Below are 13,088 nucleotides of genomic sequence, written 5' to 3'. Positions count from 1 at the left end.
AAAACAACCAAAACAAATGTGTGTAAAATGTTGATATTTCTTATGTTATATACAGCTGAAACAGCCTGGGGTCAAATTGACCCCAAGGAACACTGATTAATTTTATTTTTAATTTTATTTTTTGGGGGCATTTTTGCCTTTATGGATAGGACAGCCGAAGACAGGCAGGATATTTGGGGAGCAGAGAGTGGGGGAGGACATGTAGTAAATGGTCAAGGCTGGAATTGAACCTGCAACCTCTGGGACAAGGACTGTAGCCTCTGTTTGTGGGGCGCTTAGACCACTACAGTCCTTGTCACTAGGCCACTAGCGCCCCCAATGTAATTTTTTGACAGGAAATTGGAACATAAGAGACGTTAAACATTGAATGGGGTCCAATTGACCCCAAGGATAATAGGAGGGTTGGATAAGGAGAAAACCAGACATCACTCAAGTTTAACACAAGCAGCAGACCCATGGTTGTAGAAGGAAGCAGAACAGGAAGTGACAAAAAAACTGCATTACCCAAAATGGCCACTTACATGTTTAGTGTCTGCAGAAGTGAGTCCACTGAACTCTCTGAAACTGCACAGAAGACAGTTCTGCTCTCAAGAGCTCATCTCTGCATTCAGGATTAAAACGATGCATGATGGGTAACACTGATGTGGGCGGGGCTTCACATCACCTGGGCTGTGTTTGGGGCGTCTGCTCCTTTTTTTCTATGCATCACACGATAATTAGTCTTTCAGATTGTCAGTGAAGATCTTTGAGCTCTTAAGTCACCTTGTTTGATTCTTCACTGTTCAACCCCAGGAAGGGATAGAGCATGTTCTCACGGCCGCCATCTTCCTGTGACGTCATGCTCAGAGGGGAAGCATTGACGTTCCAATGGCATTTTTTGACATCCAGGGTAGATGTAATTCCTTGAAACTCAGGGGTTTAGTTACCCTTTAAGTAATGAAGCTTTGTACTTGGTCCTCTCCACCACATGTGATTAGAGACAATGTGGATGGCATATCTGAAGATGACTGGCTGACCAATCGGGATGGTTTATAAATATGTGTCATAATAAGGGAAGCTGGTGTAGCTGGGTTGGTAGAGCAGGCGCCCCGAGCTGTCCTGTCAGATAAAGGTCAAAAGCCCCCAAAAAAATCCTCTTTCAAATGTTTCATAAACTCAGAGCTTTACAGGACTGACCTGATCTGTTGTTCTGCATTTAAATTGTTCTTTGTGTCAAAACTTGAAAATGTTTATTATCACACCTGTGGATGGATTTGTTGTATGATTAAACACAGTGATATGAACAGGTGTCTTCTGACAGCAAACAACACATGGACAGAGGCAGCATCTCGATGCTGGAGCAGAAGATGCACAGCTGTGAAGACGTTTCCTTTATGGATGATGAAACTATGAGTGATACTTTTTTAAAGATTGAAACATCAAAAAGTCATAAGAATGTATTTGCAGTCATGGGGCGGAGACATGACCACAAACAGTCAGATCATGAAGATCAGACTTACAGCCTGGGACACAGTAAGAAGACCTGATCCAACATTTGAGCATACATTTGGACAGGGCTGGAGTTTGTGGAATGTGGTGAGGTAGGTTATATGGGACAGATGCAAGTACCAAATGATGTCATCGTGAACTCAGCCAGCCATTAGAAAAACTCCATTGCAGTAGTCAGGTTTCGACCTGCAGATGTCAGTCTCTACACACATTCTCAACACAATCTGAGGAATTCTAATACTTTATGCTCAACTACTGGGATCAAGACCCACATTGATTAACAGCACTACTAAATCTAAATACTAAAGTATAGATACTCCAGGTCAAATATTACTCCAATACAAGTGAATGTTGTTCTGTCAAATTATTACTTGAGTTAAAGTCCTGGAGTACTTCCTTTGAGGGACACATGAGGAACATTTAAAACAGTATAAAGTATAAAGCTCAGAGTTTGCTTTATGGCTGTTGCTTGTTTTTGATTGTTTGATATTATGAAAAGAACCAAATCAAATGAGTTTCTTCATCAGATGTGGACATTTAGTACTATCAGTGAGACTGAAGACTAAAGACAAACACGAGAGACAGTTTTGAGGAAGCATCACATTTATTTTGACAAAGTACAGAGCACAACATGCACGCTTACTGAGATCTACACTCCTGCCTCACGTCTAACCGTCCAATCAGATCCTGTGTTTAAAAGAGCAACAAAGAGCTGCAAGTTACAAACCTGTCCACATCCACCCAGTTGGGCATTAGTGCAATTCTGCTCTGATAAACTTGCACGTATTATTAAATGCACTGCAAGCTAACAAATGCTAGAATACCACCTGGATATATTAACATCTGTAGACTGCATGTGAAGTTTAAACATGCACATTTGGAATATTTTGGCACACGTAACACAACCAGGATGAATATGCATTGAAGAGTTTAGGAGCTCAAACACAGACGTGTGGAAAAGAAAGGAAGTGTGCGAAAATATGTTTCCAGACTTTTCATATTTAATGATCAATTCTTCTTAAGTCTTACAGGCATCACAATGAATATGAGGTGTTGTAAACTTTAAGGAGTGTTTTAGCAGATCGCTCTTTTGACATCTTCCTCACAGAATTCCTCACTTTAAAGAAAAACGGGTTTAGTGTAGGTGAGTTTGAAGTTGACGGGTTGAGATGTTTACGACAGCAGGAAGCAGGAACAGTAGCATCCATTATTTCTTGCGTGGCACTTTGTCACCAAGTGCGACCTCATCCATCAGTTTCTGCAGAGAGACAACAGAGAGGTGTTAATTTCACTTAGTGACTGTTTTAAGGTCTGTCTCAGGGCACCCTTAGTGGCTGTTTTAAGGTCTGTTTCAGGGCACCCTTAGTGACTGTTTTAAGGTCTGTTTCAGGGCACCCTTAGTGACTGTTTTAAGGTCTGTTTCAGGGCACCCTTAGTGACTGTTTTAAGGTCTGTTTCAGGGCACCCTTAGTGACTGTTTTAAGGTCTGTTTCAGGGCACCCTTAGTGACTGTTTTAAGGTCTGTTTCAGGGCACCCCTAGTGACTGTTTAAGGTCTGTCTCAGGGCACCCTTAGTGGCTGTTTTAAGGTCTGTTTCAGGGCACCCTTAGTGGCTGTTTTAAGGTCTGTCTCAGGGCACCCTTAGTGGCTGTTTTAAGGTCTGTTTCAGGGCACCCCTAGTGACTGTTTTAAGGTCTGTTTCAGGGCACCCTTAGTGGCTGTTTTAAGGTCTGTCTCAGGGCACCCTTAGTGACCGTTTTAAGGTCTGTTTCAGGGCACCCCTAGTGACTGTTTTAAGGTCTGTTTCAGGGCACCCTTAGTGGCTGTTTTAAGGTCTGTCTCAGGGCACCCTTAGTGGCTGTTTTAAGGTCTGTCTCAGGGCACCCTTAGTGGCTGTTTTAAGGTCTGTCTCAGGGCACCCTTAGTGAAAGTTTTAAGGTCTGTTTCAGGGCACCCTTAGTGACTGTTTTAAGGTCTGTTTCAGGGCACCCTTAGTGACTGTTTTATGGTCTGTTTCAGGGCACCCTTAGAGACTGTTTTAAGGTCTGTTTCAGGGCACCCTTAGTGACTGTTTTAAGGTCTGTTTCAGGGCACCCTTAGTGACTGTTTTAAGGTCTGTTTCAGGGCACCCTTAGAGACTGTTTTAAGGTCTGTTTCAGGGCACCCTTAGCGACTGTTTTAAGGTCTGTTTCAGGGCACCCTTAGTGACTGTTTTAAGGTCTCTCAGGGCACCCTTAGTGACTGTTTTAAGGTCTGTTTCAGGGCACCCTTAGTGACTGTTTTAAGGTCTGTTTCAGGGCACCCTTAGTGACTGTTTTAAGGTCTGTTTCAGGGCACCCTTAGTGACTGTTTTAAGGTCTCTCAGGGCACCCTTAGAGACTGTTTTAAGGTCTGTTTCAGGGCACCCTTAGTGACTGTTTTAATGTCTGTCAGGGCACACTTAGTGACTGTTTTAAGGTCTGTTTCAGGGCACCCTTAGTGACTGTTTTAAGGTCTGTTTCAGGGCACCCTTAGTGACTGTTTTAAGGTCTGTTTCAGGGTACCCTTAGTGACTGTTTTAAGGTCTGTTTCAGGGCACCCTTAGTGACGGTTTTAAGGTCTGTTTCAGGGCACCCTTAGTGACTGTTTTAAGGTCTGTCTCAGGGCACCCTTAGTGACTGTTTTAAGGTCTGTTTCAGGGCACCCTTAGTGGCTGTTTTAAGGTCTATTTCAGGGCACCCTTAGTGGCTGTTTTAAGGTCTGTTTCAGGGCACCCTTAGTGACTGTTTTAAGGTCTGTTTCAGGGCACCCTTAGTGGCTGTTTTAAGGTCTGTTTCAGGACACCCTTAGTGACTGTTTTAAGGTCTGTTTCAGGGCACCCTTAGAGACTGTTTTAAGGTCTGTCTCAGGGCACCCTTAGTGACTGTTTTAAGGTCTGTCTCAGGGCACCCTTAGTGACTGTTTTAAGGTCTGTCTCAGGGCACCCTTAGTGACTGTTTTAAGGTCTGTCTCAGGGCACCCTTAGTGACTGTTTTAAGGTCTGTCTCAGGGCACCCTTAGTGACTGTTTTAAGGTCTGTCTCAGGGCACCCTTAGTGACTGTTTTAAGATCTGTTTCAGGGCACCCTTAGTGACTGTTTTAAGGTCTCTCAGGGCACCCTTAGAGACTGTTTTAAGGTCTGTTTCAGGGCACCCTTAGTGACTGTTTTAATGTCTGTCAGGGCACACTTAGTGACTGTTTTAAGGTCTGTTTCAGGGCACCCTTAGTGACTGTTTTAAGGTCTGTTTCAGGGCACCCTTAGTGACTGTTTTAAGGTCTCTCAGGGCACCCTTAGTGACTGTTTTAAGGTCTGTCTCAGGGCACCCTTAGAGACTGTTTTAAGCTCTGTTTCAGGGCACCCTTAGTGACTGTTTTAAGGTCTCTCAGGGCACCCTTAGTGACTGTTTTAAGGTCTGTTTCAGGACACCCTTAGTGACTGTTTTAAGGTCTGTCTCAGGGCACCCTTAGTGACTGTTTTAAGGTCTGTCTCAGGGCACCCTTAGTGACTGTTTTAAGGTCTGTTTCAGTGCACCCTTAGTGACTGTTTTAAGGTCTGTTTCAGGGCACCCTTAGTGACTGTTTTAAGCTCTGTTTCAGGGCACCCTTAGTGACTGTTTTCAGGGCACCTTTAGTGACTGTTTTGAGGTCTGTTTCAGGGCACCCTTAGTGACTGTTTTAAGGTCTGTTTTAGGGCACCCTTAGTGACTGTTTTAAGGCCTGTTTCAGGGCACCCTTAGTGGCTGTTTTAAGGTCTGTTTCAGGGCACCCTTAGTGGCTGTTTTAAGGTCTGTTTCAGGGCACCCTTAGTGACTGTTTTAAGGTCTGTTTCAAGGCACCCTTAGTGACTGTTTTAAGGTCTGTTTCAGGGCACCCTTAGTGACTGTTTTAAGGTCTGTTTCAGGACACCCTTAGTGACTGTTTTAAGGTCTGTTTCAGGGCACCCTTAGAGACTGTTTTAAGGTCTGTTTCAGGGCACCCTTAGAGACTGTTTTAAGGTCTGTCTCAGGACACCCTTAGTGGCTGTTTTAAGGTCTATTTCAGGACACCCTTAGTGGCTGTTTTAAGGTCTGTTTCAGGGCACCCTTAGTGGCTGTTTTAAGGTCTGTTTCAGGGCACCCTTAGTGACTGTTTAAGGTCTGTTTCAGGGCACCCTTAGTGACTGTTTTAAGGTCTGTTTCAGGGCACCCTTACAGACTGTTTTAAGCTCTGTTTCAGGGCACCCTTAGAGACTGTTTTAAGGTCTGTTTCAGGGCACCCTTAGTGACTGTTTTAAGGTCTGTCTCAGGGCACCCTTAGTGACTGTTTTAAGGTTCTGTTTCAGGGCACCCTTAGAGACTGTTTTAAGGTCTGTCTCAGGGCACCCTTAGTGACTGTTTTAAGGTCTGTCTCAGGGCACCCTTAGTGACTGTTTTAAGGTCTGTCTCAGGGCACCCCTAGTGACTGTTTTAAGGTCTGTCTCAGGGCACCCTTAGTGACTGTTTTAAGGTCTGTCTCAGGGCACCCTTAGTGACTGTTTCTAAGGTCTGTCTCAGGGCACCCTTAGTGACTGTTTTAAGGTCTGTCTCAGGACACCCTTAGAGACTGTTTCTAAGGTCTGTCTCAGGGCACCCTTAGTGACTGTTTTAAGGTCTGTCTCAGGGCACCCTTAGTGACTGTTTCTAAGGTCTGTCTCAGGGCACCCTTAGTGACTGTTTTAAGGTCTGTTTCAGGGCACCCTTAGTGACTGTTTTAAGGTCTGTTTCAGTGCACCCTTAGTGACTGTTTTAAGGTCTGTTTCAGGGCACCCTTAGTGACTGTTTTAAGGTCTGTTTTAGGGCACCCTTAGTGACTGTTTTAAGGTCTGTTTCAGGGCACCCTTAGTGACTGTTTTAAGGTCTGTTTCAGGGCACCCTTAGTGACTGTTTTAAGGTCTGTTTCAGGGCACCCTTAATGACTGTTTTAAGGTCTGTTTCAGGGCACCCTTAGTGACTGTTTTAAGGTCTGTTTCAGGGTACCCTTAGTGACTGTTTAAGCTCTGTTTCAGGGCACCCTTAGTGACTGTTTTAAGGTCTGTTTCAAGGCACCCTTAGTGACTGTTTTAAGGTCTGTTTCAGGGCACCCTTAGTGACTGTTTTAAGGTCTGTTTCAGGACACCCTTAGTGACTGTTTTAAGGTCTGTTTCAGGGCACCCTTAGTGACTGTTTTAAGGTCTGTTTTAGGGCACCCTTAGAGACTGTTTTAAGGTCTGTTTCAGGGCACCCCTAGTGACTGTTTTAAGGTCTGTCTCAGGGCACCCTTAGAGACTGTTTTAAGGTCTGTTTCAGGGCACCCTTAGTGACTGTTTTAAGGTCTGTCTCAGGGCACCCTTAGAGACTGTTTTAAGGTCTGTTTCAGGGCACCCTTAGTGACTGTTTTAAGGTCTGTTTCAAGGCACCCTTAGTGACTGTTTTAAGGTCTGTTTCAGGGCACCCTTAGTGACTGTTTTAAGGTCTGTTTCAGGACACCCTTAGTGACTGTTTTAAGGTCTGTTTCAGGGCACCCTTAGAGACTGTTTTAAGGTCTGTTTCAGGGCACCCTTACAGACTGTTTTAAGCTCTGTTTCAGGGCACCCTTAGAGACTGTTTTAAGGTCTGTTTCAGGGCACCCTTAGTGACTGTTTTAAGGTCTGTTTCAGGGCACCCTTAGTGACTGTTTTAAGGTTCTGTTTCAGGGCACCCTTAGAGACTGTTTTAAGGTCTGTCTCAGGGCACCCTTAGTGACTGTTTTAAGGTCTGTCTCAGGGCACCCTTAGTGACTGTTTTAAGGTCTGTCTCAGGGCACCCCTAGTGACTGTTTTAAGGTCTGTCTCAGGGCACCCTTAGTGACTGTTTTAAGGTTCTGTTTCAGGGCACCCTTAGAGACTGTTTTAAGGTCTGTCTCAGGGCACCCTTAGTGACTGTTTTAAGGTCTGTCTCAGGGCACCCTTAGTGACTGTTTTAAGGTCTGTCTCAGGGCACCCCTAGTGACTGTTTTAAGGTCTGTCTCAGGGCACCCTTAGTGACTGTTTTAAGGTCTGTTTCAGGGCACCCTTAGTGACTGTTTTAAGGTCTGTTTCAGGGCACCCTTAGAGACTGTTTTAAGGTCTGTTTCAGGGCACCCTTAGTGACTGTTTTAAGGTCTGTTTCAGGGCACCCTTAGTGACTGTTTTAAGGTCTGTTTCAGGGCACCCTTAGTGACTGTTTTAAGGTCTGTTTCAGGGCACCCTTAGAGACTGTTTTAAGGTCTGTTTCAGGGCACCCTTAGTGACTGTTTTAAGGTCTGTTTCAGGGCACCCTTAGTGACTGTTTTAAAGTCTGTTTCAGGGCCCCTTTAGTGACTGTTTTAAGGTCTGTTTCAGGGCACCCTTAGTGACTGTTTTAAAGTCTGTTTCAGGGCCCCCTTAGTGACTGTTTTAAGGTCTGTTTCAGGGCACCCTTAGTGACTGTTTTAAAGTCTGTTTCAGGGCACCCTTAGTGACTGTTTTAAGGTCTGTTTCAGGGCACCCTTAGTGACTGTTTTAAGGTCTGTTTCAGGGCACCCTTAGTGACTGTTTTAAAGTCTGTTTCAGGGCACCCTTAGTGACTGTTTTAAGGTCTGTTTCAGGGCACCCTTAGTGACTGTTTTAAGGTCTGTTTCAGGGCACCCTTAGAGACTGTTTTAAGGTCTGTTTCAGGGCACCCTTAGTGACTGTTTTAAGCTCTGTTTCAGGGCACCCTTAGTGACTGTTTAAGGTCTGTTTCAGGGCACCCTTAGTGGCTGTTTTAAGGTCTGTTTCAGGGCACCCTTAGTGACTGTTTTAAGGTCTGTTTCAGGGCACTCTTAGAGACTTTTTTAAGGTCTGTTTCAGGGCACCCTTAGTGATTGTTTTAAGGGTCTGTCTCAGGGCACCCTTAGTGACTGTTTTAAGGTCTGTTTCAGGGCACCCTTAGTGACTGTTTTAAGGTCTGTTTCAGGGCACCCTTAGTGACTGTTTTAAGGTCTGTTGCAGGGCACCCTTAGTGACTGTTTTAAGGTCTGTTTCAGGGCACCCTTAGTGACTGTTTTAAGGTCTGTTTCAGGGCACCCTTAGTGACTGTTTTAAGGTCTGTTGCAGGGCACCCTTAGTGACTGTTTTAAGGTCTGTTTCAGGGCACCCTTAGAGACTGTTTTAAGGTCTGTTTCAGGGCACCCTTAGTGACTGTTTCGAGGTTCTGTTTCAGGGCACCCTTAGTGACTGTTTTAAGCTCTGTTTCAGGGCACCCTTAGAGACTGTCTTAAGGTCTATCTCAGGGCACCCTTAGTGACTGTTTTAAGGTCTGTTTCAGGGCACCCTTAGTGACTGTTTTAAGGTCTGTTTCAAGGCACCCTTAGTCACTGTTTTAAGGTCTGTTTCAGGACACCCTTAGTGACTGTTTTAAAGTCTGTTTCAGGGCCCCTTTAGTGACTGTTTTAAGGTCTGTTTCAGGGCACCCTTAGTGACTGTTTTAAAGTCTGTTTCAGGGCACCCTTAGTGACTGTTTTAAGGTCTGTTTCAGGGCACCCTTAGTGACTGTTTTAAGGGCTGTTTCAGGGCACCCTTAGTGACTGTTTTAAGGTCTGTTTCAGGGCACCTTTAGTGACTGTTTTGAGGTCTGTTTCAGGGCACCCTTAGTGGCTGTTTTAAGGTCTGTTTCAGGGCACCCTTAGTGACTGTTTTAAAGTCTGTTTCAGGGCCCCCTTAGTGACTGTTTTAAGGTCTGTTTCAGGGCACCCTTAGTGACTGTTTTAAAGTCTGTTTCAGGGCACCCTTAGTGACTGTTTTAAGGTCTGTTTCAGGGCACCCTTAGTGACTGTTTTAAGGTCTGTTTCAGGGCACCCTTAGTGACTGTTTTAAGGTCTGTTTCAGGGCCCCCTTAGTGACTGTTTTAAGGTCTGTTTCAGGGCACCCTTAGTGACTGTTTTAAAGTCTGTTTCAGGGCACCCTTAGTGACTGTTTTAAGGTCTGTTTCAGGGCACCCTTAGTGACTGTTTTAAGGTCTGTTTCAGGGCACCCTTAGTGACTGTTTTAAGCTCTGTTTCAGGACACCCTTAGTGACTGTTTTAAGGTCTGTCTCAGGGCACCCCTAGTGACTGTGCCTTTGCACACACAGACTCACCTCCAGCAGTCTGCTGTAGAAGGTGAAGCTGTCCTCTCCGTCCCTGCGGCTGTCGTCCACTTTGTATCTCTTGCAGGCCAGCAGCAGCTCGTTGGAGCTGTACAGGGGGGCCGGGTCGATGGAGTGGCTGTTGATCAGGCTGACCAGGTACTCCCTGTAATGTTTCCTGGATCCCAGAAAAACATCAAGTTAGCATCAAAACTTAGCACATCAGAGTGGAGGAGCAGGGGTGGAGCTTCAAGATCTCTTCAGGCCTTCAGCAGGAACTTTATGTATGTTTTAATTAGATTGATGCTTTAGAGTCTTTAAAGCAAAAATTAAAAGAAGACATCATACTCGCACAGTCCAGCGTGTCCAGTCTGGGTCTGAGCTCCACAGGCTGAGTCTGGCTGCTGCCCTCCCTCATCCTTCTGCTCTATCACTCCACACAGACCTGAAAAAGAGAGAGGGATAAAAAAAAAATGACACCATTAGATGAAGGAAAAAGGAACTGTGGCAAAGTTTGACACTTGTACTATCCAGGAGTTATTCCCAAAGACTTTCCTAATCTTCAACACTAACTCACACAACAAGACCATAAAAACAACCACGTCCACTGCTCTGTCAAGCTTTGCAGCAAGCTAACACTCAAAACGACAACGTTAACATTTACCCTGCTCATCATGCTGATCAGGCTTAGACCAGCTCTTAGTTATGCTGCTATAGGCTTAGACTGACACACTGGGATCCTGTCTTTCCCTCTCTCTCCTCCATCTACCCGTCACTTTAACTCTTCCTGTCCCATTAAAGTTACTAACCTTAGTCCTTTCTGGAGTCCCTGAGCTCCCTTATCTCGTAGGTTCCTCTGGATCTCTGCTGCTGTGGACATGCCAGACTCCAGCTGCTACAACTACTACTATCCGTCTCCCCACTATCATCTCTCTCTCTCTCTCTCTTCATCTCCCTCTATCACTCTCTCCAACACGGTCTCAGCAGATGTGTGTCTAACATGAGTCTGGTCCTGCTGGAGGTTTCTGCCTGTTAAAGGAAGTTTGTCCTTGCCACTGTAACTTGCTAAATGCTGCAAAGTGCTCTGCTCATGGTGGATTAAGATGAGATCAGACTGAGTCCTGTCTGTAAGATGGGACTGGATCTGATCCGGTCTTGATGTTGGGTCTTTGTTAATAATAGAACATAGAGTACGGTCTAGACCTGCTCTGTTTGGAAAGAGTCTGAAGAGAACATGTGTTGTGATTTGGTGCTTTATACATAAAGATTATTAAGAGCTCACCACAGCAGGAAACTGGTGGGAATGTCATGAATTAAAATAATCTGGTCTTGTTAAGCGATCATGCGACAGTGAGGTCCTCTGAATGGATCTTTCCTTAGAGCTCCACATGTGGAAATATCTAGAGGTGTAAATGTGCATAGAGTCTACCTGTCTGAGTTCCAGGAGAGGGTTCGGTGTTGAAGGTCACTCCGTTATTCTGTGAGGCACAAACAAAAGGAAGAATCCTGTCAGCTCACATCGAACTTTATTACAACAAAGCTGTTTCACAGAGGACATCAAAACACACAAAATGTGATTTTAGAAAAAACACTTGCAGAAATGCAGTTTTTCACAAAGAGGAAAAGGACAGGGTGTCAGCTCTTGTTTGTTAAGTTCATTAGCAGTACTGTACTGGAGTAGATGGATCAGCTGACTGGTTGTGATGGGAAGTAAAACTGTAGCAATCCTCTATGTCTCAATGGAGGTGTGGAGGGTAACATGTGGATGTTTTTTTAAATACCGTGTTGTCTCCTCAGTGCTTTCCTTTAAAACGCTGCTTGTTTGAAATGATTGAATCATGTTTCTGCTGCTTTGTCTGCTTGTCACATTGTGTGTAGTTGTGCGTGTGTACCTGCAGTAAAGCCTGTAGTCTGGAGGGCTCCCAGTCTCTCAGATAGAAGAGGCAGTCTCTGGGGTGATGAGCATGTAATCCAGAAACACTGCACTCCTCCACCGCACAGGTCTGATAGGAACACAGCAGAAGAGGAAACATCTATAAGTCAAATCTTAATGTACTGAATGTTTCACCCGCGGCATAATGATCACAAAAACACTCAATGAAAACTTTAATTGAATGACTGATGATTCAAGATGTATTGATTCAAACACCTTACAAGTTTAACAGGATTCATTCATGTTTGTGTGTGAACTTTCAATTTTATTTTAGTGGCTAAATTACTGATAAGTCAAATTATTGATTGAATTAAAAAACTAATTGGGGTTTGAAAAACTTCTCAATAAGTTCTTCTTTAGACTTGGAGCTCAGGGGACATCTCAGAAATGACCAAATGAAGAGCATCATCGTTCTGCTGAGCATGAATCATTAAAATGATGATCGTTTCTCTTTATTGACATGTTTGTCTATTCACATACGCTACCTCAATAGTATTTTGAACTCTCTGGGCCACCAAGCGGCAACCTCTGGTCTTAACATATAAAGACCAAGTGTTATAAACTGCAGTTCATCAAGTGTCCACTAGAGGCTGGCTGCAGAAACACCGGAAACCACATACACACCCATTCAAAGAAGCAGAAATAAACATGTTTACAGCCTGGTTCAAAAAACAGTTTAGGTCTGAATGGCTCATTTCAAGGGATGTAAGGATATATCACAAGATGGTAAAAAAATCCATACAAATAAGGGTGGATTAAAATCGATTCAACATACTTTGTATCTGGATATTATTTGTAAACAGTAGAGGGCGCTATCTGCATTATACTCTGCTTGTTCAACATCATGAAGTCTCTTCCTCTCTCGTCCCTCGCTGAGTGGAGGTGTTTGAAGTTTAAAGCATGTTTCAGAATCAGCTGACTGAAGGCGGAGACGCTCAGCTGGGGGCTGCAGCTGAGTGACAGGTCTCCACGAGCGCTTTTTTTCCTCCACCGCCGTTGGACTGATTCTGACCCGGTTGCGCTCCTGGCTGAAACCTAACTGCGTTTAAATGTTTATTTTTCTCAATAAGAACGATAAAACTGAACACTGAGTCCAGAATCTGATCCTGTTCAGTTGTCCTGTTGCAGTAAATCCACATGTTGTAGTCTGAGTCTTCACTCTATGACCATGCGTCCACAGAGATTCTTTATAAGCCTGCTCCTCACGTTGATATTCAGCGTGTTTAACATTTTGAACACCTCAATATGATCTGTAGCTGTTTAAAGGTGACATATCACGCCTTTTTCATTAATATATATTGGTCTAAGAGGTCCCCAAAACATGTCTTTAAAGTTTGTGCTCAAAAAAACACTTTGAAATCAGATTTTGGTCTGCCTGAAAAACCCTCTTCTTCATTCCTCATCAGAACACTCTGTTTTCTCTCTGACCACGCCCCCTCAGGAAGTGGATGTGCCTCGGCTCTCCAGCACGTTGATCTAATGTTTACATGTTGGCTGAATATACACGGCTGCTCAGAGATCACGTTACTTCAACCCTCTGAATCTGATCC

At 44.4% G+C, this 13,088-nt stretch overlaps 1 protein-coding gene across 1 annotated transcript in view; it reads right to left on the bottom strand.

Moving 5' to 3' along the window:
* Window positions 1-2,073: 2,073 nt before the first annotated feature.
* The window catches only part of LOC117809441 (E3 ubiquitin-protein ligase RNF31-like), a 28,085-nt gene continuing 17,070 nt past the window's right edge, over window positions 2,074-13,088 (bottom strand). Inside the window, exons 11-15 of the mRNA XM_034678992.1 lie at window positions 11,498-11,608; window positions 11,035-11,083; window positions 9,954-10,050; window positions 9,618-9,783; window positions 2,074-2,746 (exon numbers count right to left, since the gene is read on the bottom strand). Of these exons, the coding sequence (XP_034534883.1) occupies window positions 2,696-2,746; window positions 9,618-9,783; window positions 9,954-10,050; window positions 11,035-11,083; window positions 11,498-11,608 (474 nt within the window). The 3' untranslated portion in view covers window positions 2,074-2,695. The remainder of the gene's footprint in view (window positions 2,747-9,617; window positions 9,784-9,953; window positions 10,051-11,034; window positions 11,084-11,497; window positions 11,609-13,088) is intronic.

The sequence above is a fragment of the Notolabrus celidotus genome, unplaced genomic scaffold (assembly GCF_009762535.1).
Source record: "Notolabrus celidotus isolate fNotCel1 unplaced genomic scaffold, fNotCel1.pri scaffold_283_arrow_ctg1, whole genome shotgun sequence".
In the NCBI taxonomy this organism is placed as follows: domain Eukaryota; kingdom Metazoa; phylum Chordata; class Actinopteri; order Labriformes; family Labridae; genus Notolabrus; species Notolabrus celidotus.
The sequence above is the reverse complement of the archived record's forward strand: the minus strand, read 5'-3'. Positions and strand labels throughout refer to the sequence as shown.